Below are 12699 nucleotides of genomic sequence, written 5' to 3' on the forward strand. Positions count from 1 at the left end.
GACTTTCAGTTGAGTTCTGTGAATAAACAGGTCACAAGCCAATTTCTAGCTCCCCTATGCCTTTATTTATTTATTTACTTATTGTTATGCAGTGCTCAGGATTGAACCCAGTGCCTCATGCATGCTAGGCAAGTGCTCTACTACTGAGTCACAACCCCTCCTCCTGTGCAAACTGTAGGGAGCCTGGCAGCCAAGGCGAATTGCTGTTGTTAAATCACATCCCTGAGATAAGTGTCTACCAGGTTGGCATGCCTTTGTGTGTTGGGTTTCTTCTCTTCCCCCACCCTTAACCCTGGGATTGAACGAAGGTTGAGCTTACTCTCTATCAGATATTGAGAGAGGATTAATTTTGATGTCAATTCTTCTTGTCAGAGATTTAAGAAGCAAATAGAAATAGAGCCAAGGGTGGAGAAACTGAGTCCCTCTGACATTTTGTTGTCAAACTTCTGAGACTTCTAATCCTCTTGGCTACTCCACTGATCTGGTTTTACGTGAGCCTACAGTGATTTTTTTGGATTTAAAATCATGGCAAACATCATTGCAAACTCAATGTCAGTAAGCCAGCTCCAGAACACTATAGTCTTTAAAGACTTGGGGATTCTACAAGAAATGTTGCAGCAGCATTCCAGAGACCCACACATCATAGACATATGCATTCTTGCCTGCAGCTGAGGGTGTTGGCTTCTAACTCATGGGTGGCTAACCCTTTATAGAGAGGACACAGTCAAATAGGGTCATTTCAATTTGAAGATCACAGATTAAAGGCCTGGGTTTAGGCATGTAGCTGCTTGTTATTTGGGATTGGTACATAAACCTGCAATAGTGGTTGTGAAAAGGAAAGAAAAATGCTGAAAAAAAAAAAAAAGGGAGGGGCTAGAAAGGAAATAAGACAGGTGGAAATGCATGACTTTGAACTTCCTGATGGAAAGATACTAAGAGAAATAGAAATCTTTCAGACCAGACACAACCTTTTCTTTGGCTACAGTTGAATGTACATAAGATTGCCACTATCAAATAAATAATCTATATGCATTTACATTTATCTCAAACATTATTATATCATCTAGTTGTCCATCAGTACGGTATGCATTTCTTTTTTTTTTTTTTCCCCCACTATGGGGGAATCTAACCCAGGGCCTAACACATGCTAGGCAAGTGATCTGGAGTAGCGGGCATTACAGGTGTGCATCACTGTGACTATGCCTGGCTAATATAGCATACTGTGTCCCCCACCCACCCTCTGCTGTGGTACTGCACTGTACTGCGGATTGAACCCAGGGGAGCTACATCTTCAGCCCTTTTTATTTTGAGTTAGGGTCTCCCTAAGTTGTCCAGGCTAGCCTTGAATTTGCAATTTTCCTGCCTCAGCCTCCCAAGTAGCTGGGATTACAGATACATGCCACCATGCCCAACAGTATAGTATATTTTTCAACACATACCGAATTACCTTACTTCCTTGCATGAAGCACACTGATGGATATAGGCAACATTCTATCTACTCACATTTCCAACTGTCATTCCAACAGCCATTTTAAGTTACAAAAGAGTCAAGACTGGGATTTCATAGTATCAGCTTCCCATGGATTGCTCTCCAATTTTTTGTGTCCCTAGCTTTTGGAACCCCTTTGTCGTATTCTTCAGGTAAGATTCATATTAGTGGAATTAGAGTTAGGATTTCCATGCTTGAAATTGATAGTGAAGGCTATAATTTCTAAATCAGGAAGTCTAAACAGTAAGTGATATTTTGTTTTGCTCTAATAGGTTATGTTTTGTAATGCTCTCCCAAATTCTCCACACCTTTCTCTTCTCCTTTCAATGTTCCACAGCCAAGGTTTCTTTTTCTCCTGCCTGAATATTTTGACTCTCTAATCCAACTCCTTTTTATTCTCTTTCTTTGAAACATCTACTTTAGGGACTTACATTGGCTCCATAGATCCTTTATGCCAACCCTTCACTATTCCTGCTAAGAAGACCATTCTGACATTAATAATAAATAAAACATTTTTTTTTGGTGCTGGCGATTGAACCCAGGACCTTATGCATGCCAGGCAAGTGCTATACTCCTGAGTTATATATTCCCAGTCTGCTTTCTTAATTTTTTATTGAAAATTTTGAACTTCCACAGATTTTTCACTTGCAGATTTTTAGGGCCTTAGTAAACAGAAGCCTAGAAATCTGTTAGAAGTAGAGCTAATGACTTTGAGATATTACTGGCTTCCCTACTCCTTCTGAAGGACATGGAGGGGAATTAATTTCTGAGGTCCCTTGAGTTCTTCATTTCAGTTATTTCAGAGAAGCCTGCATAGAGCATCCAATCATATTTAAGGGAATTGTATGTTTATGTTCCACTCCCCTACCCCAAGTTGTAGGTAGTAGGTCTGGGTTCATCCTTGATTTGCTGCATTTAGGTCTCCTTGATCATGGGACCTGGGACAGGGCCAAGTAAGCCGTTTCCCTTTCTTAGCAGGATCACAATTACTGTTGACATGAAGTCTATGCCCTATTGTTTTTGTTTGTAATCTTATCTGTGATTTTTATAAAGAAGGTTGCCTTTGGTTTCAGGTCCGCAAATTTTCTCTGTGGGGCACACATAAAGGAAAGGCTACAGGCTGCATAAAATATTTCCTCTTAGTCAACTGGTTAGTCAGTTCAATAGCAATTGAGATGTACTGTGTGTATGGCCAGTACTGAAAGTAATAAAAGGATTAGGAAGCAAGTTCTTAAAAAAAAAGAATAGTAAGAAAGGCCGGGCACATTCACACATGCCTATAATCTCAGTGACTCCGGAGGCTGAGAAAGGAGTTCAAAGCCAGCCTCAGCAAAAGTAAGGTGCTAAGCAACTCATTAAGACCCTGTCTCTAAATAAAATACAAAATAGGGCTGGGGATGTGACTTAGTGGTCGAGTGCTCTTGAGTTTAATACCCAGTACCAAAAAAAAAAAAAAAAAAAAAAAAAAAGTAAGAAAGTAAACTCTTGCTAGTAGTACATCTTGCAAAGATACATATAAAAAACAAATTTAAAGTGCAGTTACAGAACAAAAGAATGAGTACTAAGTCAGGGAAAAACAGTACTTGTAAGCTGATGGGAAAGGGGTTAGATTTGGGTGGAGTTAGTCAATGAGGACTTTCCGGAAAAGGTGTTTAAAGGAAGGGAGGGGCATGGGTTTGCCAAAAAAGATGAAGAGTTCATTCCAGCAATAATGTGTGAGCAATGGTAGAGAAGAGAGAATGAGCAAGTTGTAAGGGTCAATCAGGAAACAGATTAGCTTGTTAAAACTGGAGAATTTATGTTAAAAGATCAGAAAAACAAACAAACAAACAAACAAACAACCAAGCCTGGGAAAATGGTAAGGACAGTTCATGGACGACCTTAAAACATTATAAATCAAATTTGCTTTAGCAGACAACAGGGAACCTTGAGGTTTTTTGCATAATGAAAATAACGCTTTAAAAACTTTTTTTCTTCAGTTGTCAAGAGATCTTTATTTTATTTATATGCAGTGCTGAGATTTAAACCTAGTACCTCACACATGCTAGGCAAGTGCTTTACCAATAAGCCACAATCCCAGCCCAGAAATAACATTTTGAAAAGCTGGGATACAGAAGGATTCAAATAAAACAAAACTATAGTGTTAGAAAGATATGGAAGCTGCTGCAAAACTGTCAAGGATTTGGGTCCCAATTATTAGCTGTATTTTTATTTTTAAAAATTCTTTTTTAGCTGTGTGTTCTTGGGCAAGTGATTGAATTTCTTTTTAAAATTTTGGTGCCAGGGTTTGAACCCAGGGACATTTAATCACTGAGTCACATCCCCAGCCCTATTTTATATTTTATTTAGAGACAGGGTCTTGCTGAATTGCTTAGGGCTTCTCTAAATTGTTGAAGCTGACTTTGAATTCAACAATCCTCCTGCCTCAGTCTCCTGAGCTGCTGGGATTACAGATGTAAGCCACCATGCCCAGCACAAGTTCTTGAATTTCTGTGTGCCTGTTTCTGCATCTGTAAACAGAATGGTGTCCACTTCACAGAGTTTTTGAGAAGATTGAATGAACTAATATGTGAAAAGTGTTTAGGAAGCACTCAATAGTCAATTGTAGTTAATTATTATATATATTATGTATTATGAGTATTTCTATGATTGAAGTAGTCTTAGAAATGCATCCATGTAACAAGGATTGCAGTTTTCTAGTCTGCCCTTCTAAAAAGCACATAGGATTCAGAGGATAATAGGGTAAACTGAGTGTCCAGAACAATGCTGCCCAATACAAAAGCCACTAGCCACAGTGACTATTGAGCATTTGAAATTTGGCTAGTCAGAATTTATAAATATAAAACACACAATGAAGGCTGGGGTTGTGGCTCAGTGGTAGAGCATTTGCCCAGCATGTGTGAGGCACTGGGCTCAATCCTCAGCACCACATAAAAATAAAATAAGTAAAATAAGTAAAATATTTTGGGTTAAACAAGATGTTTTAATTTCACCCATTTCTTTTTTATTTATTTTTAATTATTATTATTTTTTTTTTAGTTGTTGATGGATCTTTATTTCTATGTGGTGCTGAGAATTGAACTCAGTGCTTCACACACGCTAGGCAAGTATTCTACCCCTGAGTTACAGCCCCAGCCTTCCTTTTTTACTTTCATATGATGTGGCTATTAGAAATTTTAATTCTATCTAGTGGTTTACAGTATGTTTCTGTTGGACAGCACTGATCTAATACAACATTCTGCGCTGAGTTTTAGTTTTACCTGAAAAATTTCTATAGGAATATGGTTTTATTTATAAATCTTTTTGCCTTTGACCTTTTTTTTTTTTCGGCACCCAGGATTGAACCCAGGGGCGGTTAATTACCGAGCCCCCTTCCCTCTTTTTCATATTTTATTTAGAGACAGTGTATCACTGAGTTGTTTACGGCCTCCCTAAATTGCTGAGGCTGACCTTGAACTCAGGCTCCTCCTGCCTCAGTCTCCCGACCTACTGGGATTACGGCCTGAGCCACCAAGTCCCGCTGTCCTTGACATTTTTAAATGTACATATCTCATTTTATGAGGTATGTACAGAATGGAGGGAGCCACAGCTACTTCACCATTAAACAGGCCACAGCTGGTGAAGGGTCTGTTAGTTTAAAAAGGCAGAAACGAAAATAAAAAATTAAGAAAAGGCAAAACCTTGTGTGTTAGTGGGAATTGAACCCAGGGTGCTCTACCACCAAGCTAACATCCTAACCCTTTTTATTTTGAGACAGGGCCTCGTTAAATTGCCGAGGCTCGTATTGAATTTGTGATCCGGAGTAGCTGGGATTACAGGCGTGTGCCACCATGCCCGGCCTAAAACATTTTAAATTATGAAAACAATCTTCTTAATTTTTGAAACTACTCTTTCGAAGGTTCAAATCTCATTAGCCGAAGTAACCTGGATTATTAAAGGTTTACTGACAAAAATTTTTTCCTTGAACTTGCTACCTAAAATAAAATTAAAGAAATTAGAGCCAAAGAGCCCCAGATCAGGGCTCCCTGCTGATGCGGAGGTAGAATCCAGTCTGGGGCTTTGCTCTGAACTGATATTTTAGCATGTTACCCTGTCTAAACTGACCAAACGCGTAGGAGCCAATTTCCCAAGGCAGCCCAGGGGCCCCTCACACGTTCCCCTTGGCTTCTGAAGCCCTTCCCGGCTGCTTCCGGCGATCAGGCCGCCCCCTCTCCTTACAGGCGCTGACAGGTGCAGCGCCTGCAGTAGCCTCCTCGCTCTCCCGCCCCACCAGCCGCGCCCTCGCCGCCCCGCCCCCTGCCCCAGCGCGCGTGCACCCGCGGGGGCGCGCCCGACTGGCGGGACCGCGCACGCAGCTGCCGCTGCCACCTCCCTCCCTCCCTTCCTCCCTCCCTCCTTGCGGGCCCTCCTCCCCTTCCCTCCCCTCCGCCCCCTTCCCCGTAGGCAGCCAGCCCGCCCGCCCGCCTGCCCGCCCGCACTGCCGCCCTGCCGGCCCCTGGCTCTCCGGCTGGATCTCTCCCCCGCCCCCCAGGCTCCCCCGGTGGCTCTCCTCAGGCGGTCGCCCGCGCTCGGTGGATGTGGCTGGCAGCCGCCGCCCCCTCCCTCGCTCGCCGCCTGCTCTTCCTCGGCCCTCCGCCTCCTCCCCTCCTCCTTCTCCTCCTCAGCCGCTCCTCTCGCCGCCGCCGCCGCCTCCACAGCCTGGGCCTCGCCGCGATGCCGGAGAAGAGGCCCTTCGAGCGGCTGCCCGCCGATGTCTCCCCCATCAACTACAGCCTTTGCCTCAAGCCCGACTTGCTGGACTTCACCTTCGAGGGCAAGCTGGAGGCCGCCGCCCAGGTACGGCGACCCTTGGGCGCCGGGGGCGAGCTGCCGGGCCAGCAGTTAGGCCGCGCCCGCGGTCTGGACTAGGGGCCCGACCGGAGGGCGGGTGGGCCTCGGCGCCCCGGGACTGGGGTTGGGAGGCTACTCTGGCGCGGGCGCGCCCCTTTGGGCGGCCGCAGGGCGCCAGGGTCGGCGTGCTCTGCCCTGCTGGGCTGGGGCCGGGGCCGCGCTGCGGGAGCCCGCGGGAGCGGGCGGCCTGGCCGGTGCGCCCCTCCCGGGCGAGCACACCTGTGTGGGGCACCCCCACACCAACCCTTCCGGGCTTGGTAGTGCTCTGAAAGAGGCTGAAGGGGCTTGGGGAGGCGGGAGGGGTCGTGGGAGTCCCCGCTCAGCTCAGCCTCCTGACTCAGTTCTTTTCTTTGGTTGTCCCTACACCCTATGGGGAATAGATTAGAAGGGGCGGTCATCTGGGACGCCAGCCGCTGCGCTGGAGCGAGGAGGGGAGCTTCTAGAAGGGGGGAGAGAGTGGAACGAGAATGTTAATCCCAGGCAGCCTCGCTGAGTTCTCCCCGCCTGCTCCAGCCCAAGGGGCTGGGTTTCCAAGATGATCCGCCCCCTCCCCCTTCCCCTCAAGTGACAGTGCAGCAGTGACTTTGTTCTCTCCTAACCTCTAGAGAGGCTGCGGGAGGACCCCCTCTCCTCGTTTCCTTCTATTTTCCTTGCTTTGCAACCTTTGAGCCCGGTGGATTTATTGCTACAGTGATGGTTGCTTAGCAGTACCTTCCTCTAAAAGAAACTCTTAGTTTCAGCATACCACTGGTGAAAATATTCCATTACTCTTCATTGCAGTTTTTGGTGAATCATATTCCCCTCCCTCCTCCCGCAGCATTATCTGAACTATTGTTTGAGTTTGGAGACCATTGATATAGATGCCCTACAAAAGGTTCTGAACAATAGACATTTATGATAGATACCATGTTACATGATGTGTTATATGAAGTCTGCAATAAAAAGTGGTAGATGTTTAATAGCTATTTGTAAAAGGATGGTGGTAAATATGTTTCATTTCTTTTCCACCAAGAGGGGGTGGATGGTGGTGGAATCAGTAGGCCTCAACCTGAAATAACAGGGTGTGTGTAGCAATGAAATAAAAGAAATGTTGAACTAGTATTGGAATGAATTGAAAGTTGGCAGTCGTCTTTAAAAGCCAAGTGGGCAGGATACTCACATTGAAAATATGTCTACAAGCACAGAATTTAAAGGTGTGCTATTAGATGTGGGGCTCTGGTTTTTGAAAGGCTGAGGGTTCTAGTGTTCGGCTGCATTAAAAGGCACTGTTTATCTCTGTGAAAGTCAGATGATTTAAAATTTTTCCATTAAGAATATGAATCAGAATGAGTGCATCTTGGTCTAAATTAGGATTTGAGAGGGCTATTTGGGAGACTGGTTTAAGCCAAGTGACTAGAGTGTTTGATATATATTGGCAGGGGGCAGATGGGAGGGATTGTAAACAGTAGTGTGTCTTGTGACTTGGCAAACCTTCCGCAGAGGGACCTGACCATGGATGAGTTCGCTTTATGTGTGTGAAAAGACTAACTTTTAAAAAGTAATTTGTTTCTGTTTCTTTTTCTTCTTCAATTTTTTTTTTTTTTTTCATTCCTTCTTTTTTTGCTGTGCTAGGGATGGGACCTAGGGCCTGGCTTATACTGGGCAAGCGCTCTATCATTGAGCTATGCCCAGAGCCTGTAATTTGTTTTTTATTCCATTAGTTGGCATAGTGGGTTTATAATTTTGGAAGGTATACATACTTAGGAAAATACTGTTAGGAGAAAATAGTATAGATTTTAAAATAATTATTCATTAAGAGGTGAATTTTATTGATGTGTGGATGGAACAACAAGCAGTGACCTGCTTCTCCTTACCCCCTTTCTATTTCTCTAGAGATGAGAAATGTGTGAAAGACTGGTTTTTGTTGTTAAGGAAGCATTTGGCAGTATTTTAGGTATTAGCAGGGACTTGTTAATTTTTAAAAAAAATTTTATAGATAGGGTCTTGCTATGTTATCCAGGCTGGCCTCGAACTTGCCATCCTCCTGCCTCAGCCTTCTGAGGTGCTGGTATTACAGGATTGTGCCACCATGTCAGTTGATTTGTTAATTTGATATTAAGAAATAAATGGGGACTGGGGTTGTAGCTCAGTGGTAGAGTGCTCACCTAGCACATGAGAGGCACTGGGTTGGATCCTCAGCACCACATAAAAATAAATATATAAAATAAAGGTATTGTGTTCAAATGCAACTAAAAAATTTTAAAAAAGAAATAAATGTGGGGGCTGGGGTTGTGGCTCAGTGGTATAACATTTGCCTAGCATGTGTGAGGCACTGAGTTTGATTCTCAGCACCGCATATAAGTAAATGAATAAAATAAAGGTCTATCAACATCTAAAAAAATTTAAAAAAAAAGGAAATAAATGGATCTTCGTGGTACCATAACTTCAAAAATTAAAAAAAAAATGCTGTTCAAGATAGCTGGCAACACAAAGATGGTGTGATAATGAATTTAACAGGTTTTATTAAAGAACGATTGCACTTTTTATAAGTACCTATTGATATATTTCAGAGTGTAAAAATGGAGTTAATATTAGTAAGATGTAACTAGAAGCATATATTAGTGTTTTTGAAATCCCTGAATTGAATAAACTTTTAATTGTGGCATTAGGTGGTAACTTATGGTGCAAATCTAAATTATTGACAGTATTCCTATTTCTAGAAACCCAGATTTATAACTGGTATCAGGTCAGTTTTCTAACAGTTGGAATCATATTACACAAAGTATGTAAGTTGCTTGGTTGCTTTTGTTGCAAAATTTTGTGATAAGACCAGAGTATTTGTACAGGTTACACATTAGAAACTTAGTGGATTTTTAACCTGGTCTGGGGTGTGGACTCAAGAAGGTGAAAAAAATTAGTGTGCAATAATTTGAAAATTAATTTGTCTTTCCCATAGGCAAATGTGGTCTAATTCTGCAGGTTTTGAAAATCTGTGATTCCTAGGCTTAAGAGAAATTTCTGGCTACTTTGACCAGTAATTTCTGTAGACCTGCAATTCATTTAATTTTATTTTCTCTCCCCTTCCTAAATTTATATTATTTGAGAGCAGTGAACTTTTGTAGATATTTTAAATTCCTTTTTTAAAAAATGTTTTTAGTTGTAAATGGACACAATACCTTTATTTATTTTTATGTGGTGCTGAGAATCGAACCCAGTGCCGTATACAGTGCACATGCGAGGCAAATGCTCTACCCTTGAGCCCCAGTCCCAGCCCGATATTTTAAATTCTGATTCTCACTTTTTATGGCCATTAGTTAAAATGGTTACAGGTATGTATGAGTATGTCTGTAATTCCTGGGTACATTTATAGTGGTTGGTACAGTAATGGAATTTTCTCTTATGGAAATATTTTATCTGTGTCAGAGAAATTAACTTAATCCATCAAGGCCAGAAATCAGGATATAGTGGTCAATCTCTGATCTCCATCATCAAAATATTCATGTTGGGGATGACTAAATTGGTACTTAAGAAGAGAGTTTTGTTTGGCAGACTAAAAACTTGGCACCTAAATGAGTGTTATCGTCAACTCTGTGTTATGAAATTTCTGGCCAAATTTTGTATGTTTTCTAGGCAATCATTGGCGAAGTTTTTTATTTCTTTAAAAAAGATAAAATTAATAATTTGTTAGTATTGTGTCAGACCACTAAATGGTATTAAATTAAATTTGAGGGGTTGATGGTGTAGCTTAGTAGTGGAGTAAATGCTTTTGAATCCCTAAATTAAAAAAAAAAATCTATTAATTAAATTTGGAAGGTTGGTGATAAGAAATTGAATTTATTCAAATTTTTTGTTTTTCTCTTCCTCCTCTTTCCCTCCCTCCCCCTCTTTCCTTCCTTCCTTCCTTCTCTCTCTCTCTCTCTTTCTTTCTTCCTCTCTCTCTTTTTTTCCAGTACTGAAAATTAACACAGGGCTTTTCACATACTAGGCAAGTGTTCTATCACTGCGGTATACACCTAGCCTATTCTGTTTTTTGAAATGTATCTGTGAGAAAAGAATAAGAATCTGTTTAATATGTTAAGCTTTGTTTAATATCTAGCAATGGATTCTGTAGTGAATTTTTCAGATAACCTAAGTCCACCCTTTGAGACTCTTAGATTATAAAATAAAATTACTGATTTGGATGGAAATAGTTCTAAAATATATTGTCTTTTTTGGCCTTATAATTCTTCATAATCTTGGTTTCTGATTTTTCTTTCCTTTATTTTTTTAAATACTGGACATCATTCTGAACATCCATTTTTGGTGCTAGAATACTATAGAAATTATAAAATTATAAAACTCTAAAAATTACCTCAAACTATGCATTATAATTTATTAGTTTAATAATATCTGTTCTTTAAAGTTGTTTTGTTTTCCTTGCTGCTATTACTTCTTGCTGCTTATTGTACCTGTTACTGCCTATTGTATAATTATTCCTTCTTCTATTTTACTGAACTTGAGCTGAAGAGGTCTATGTAACCAGATAAACAAACTCGTTTGAGTTTAAAAATGTTTCCAAGAGAGTTTGATGAATTCTGGGTAAAGGATATGAGCTTTATTGTATGGACTTTGTATCTTCTATTCTGGCTTTGTATCCAGGCTTTTTTTTTTTTTTTTTTTTTTTTAACTTCCTGGTTCTGGATAATTGATATTGTCTAATACAACCTGGATAAATGTGGTCTTGTGTAGTAAATTATCTATGAAGCTTCTCTGAACTTTGCCACATAAATGAGCCTATTCTAATTGTAAAGTAAATCTTATTCTAATCTGTACATGAGTCAGTGACAAAGGACTCAGCCTTCTGATAGCTATTTTGTTGATAACTAAGATGAGCTCTCCAGATTTTAGAGATTTTTATATTGAACATCATATAAGTATGTGGTTTTTTTTATTTACTCATTTGTAGTCTCTTTAAAATTTTATTTTAAATAAGGAACTATTTTAGAAATACAGAAATGTAATCTACCACCCAGATACAATGTTTTGCCCCATTTACTTAAGACTGTGCTTTTGGGGAAATAAAATGTCACGAATACCACTAAAACCCATTTCTATATCTTCCCACCCTCAAAAATAACTGCTATCTTAAGATAGGTTCATATTATTTCTATGTATAGTTTTAAACTTTATTGCATATGTAAGTAGCTACAAAATCTGAATACCAATATTCTGTGTGATTCAGAAATTTACCTTTAGTGTTACTTCTGTTTGACCTTCTGTTTATTCTTTTTAATGTCACTTTTGTTAGAAAACTTGGCTCAATTTGAGTTTACCTATTATTTGCTTCTTACTGAAATTATAGCACTATTCTACCAAGGCAATAGTTACTACCAAATTTTAACAGTGCAATTACTTAAATTAGGCAAGGTGACTCAGGCTTTCTACTGATTGGTATTTGGAATTGTCACTTTGGAGATTTTTTTCTCTCTCTCTCTCTCTCTTTTTTTTTTTTTTTTTTTGTGGTACTGGGGATTGACCCAGGGGTGCTCTCTCACTTAGCTACATCCATCCCCAGCTACCCCTCCCACCACTGTTTTTTGTTTTTTTTTGTATCGGGGATTGAACTCAAGGGCACTTTACCACTGAGCCACATCTCCAGTCCTAGTTTGTATTTTATTTAGAGACAGGGTCTCACTGATTTGCTTAGCACCTCACCTTGCCGAGGCTAGCTTTGAACTAGCAATCCTCCTGTTTTAGCCTCCCGAGCTGCTGGGATTACAGGCATGGGCCACCGCACCTGGCTCATTCCCAGCCCTTTTAAAATCTTTTTCTCACTAAATTGCCCAGGCTGGCCTTCAACTTTTGATCCTCCTGCCTCAGCCTCCTAAATTGCTGTGCCACTGTTTCTGGCTGGAGATTTTATTATCTTTGGACTTTGGCAATCAGAAAACAAAACAAAACCCAACAATAAAAACAAAAACCTCTTGAGTCTTACTTTACTATAGTGATTGTAGTAAAGGCTCATTTATTTGTTATTTCCACAATCCCAGAGTGCTGGGGACTCGAACCCAGGCCTCCAGCATGAGAGGCAGACACTCTACGAGATGGGCTAAATGGCCTGCACTAGTAAAGGCTCATTAAGGAAAATTTGTCTCAGATTGCTGCCTCCCTAGCTCATAGGAAACTTCCATTGTGAAATTATTACCAAGGGTCACACTTTAGTATAGTCATACTTAGTATGTGCTTCAGTTGAAGTATATTCTGTATAGGAGACAAAGTTACTTAACCTTGGGGTTGAAACAAAGGATATAGTAGCATTAATAGTATCAGATGGAATAATTGAAAATGAGCTTGTTATCAAT

The 12699-nt window shown here is 40.8% G+C and overlaps 1 protein-coding gene across 2 annotated transcripts in view; it reads left to right on the forward strand.

Annotated features, from left to right (window-relative positions):
• The first annotated feature begins 5936 nt into the window (after positions 1-5936).
• NPEPPS (aminopeptidase puromycin sensitive) overlaps positions 5937-12699 on the forward strand; it is an 89353-nt gene continuing 82590 nt past the window's right edge. Inside the window, exon 1 of one of the 2 annotated variants that reach the window (XM_079134722.1) lies at positions 5937-6325. In XM_079134722.1, the coding sequence (XP_078990848.1) occupies positions 6065-6325 (261 nt within the window). In that variant the 5' untranslated portion in view covers positions 5937-6064. The remainder of the gene's footprint in view (positions 6326-12699) is intronic. The other variant, XM_079134721.1, reaches the window with a different exon arrangement.

This window comes from Sciurus vulgaris, assembly GCF_902686455.1.
Source record: "Sciurus vulgaris genome assembly, chromosome: 3".
Taxonomy (NCBI): Eukaryota; Metazoa; Chordata; class Mammalia; order Rodentia; family Sciuridae; genus Sciurus; species Sciurus vulgaris.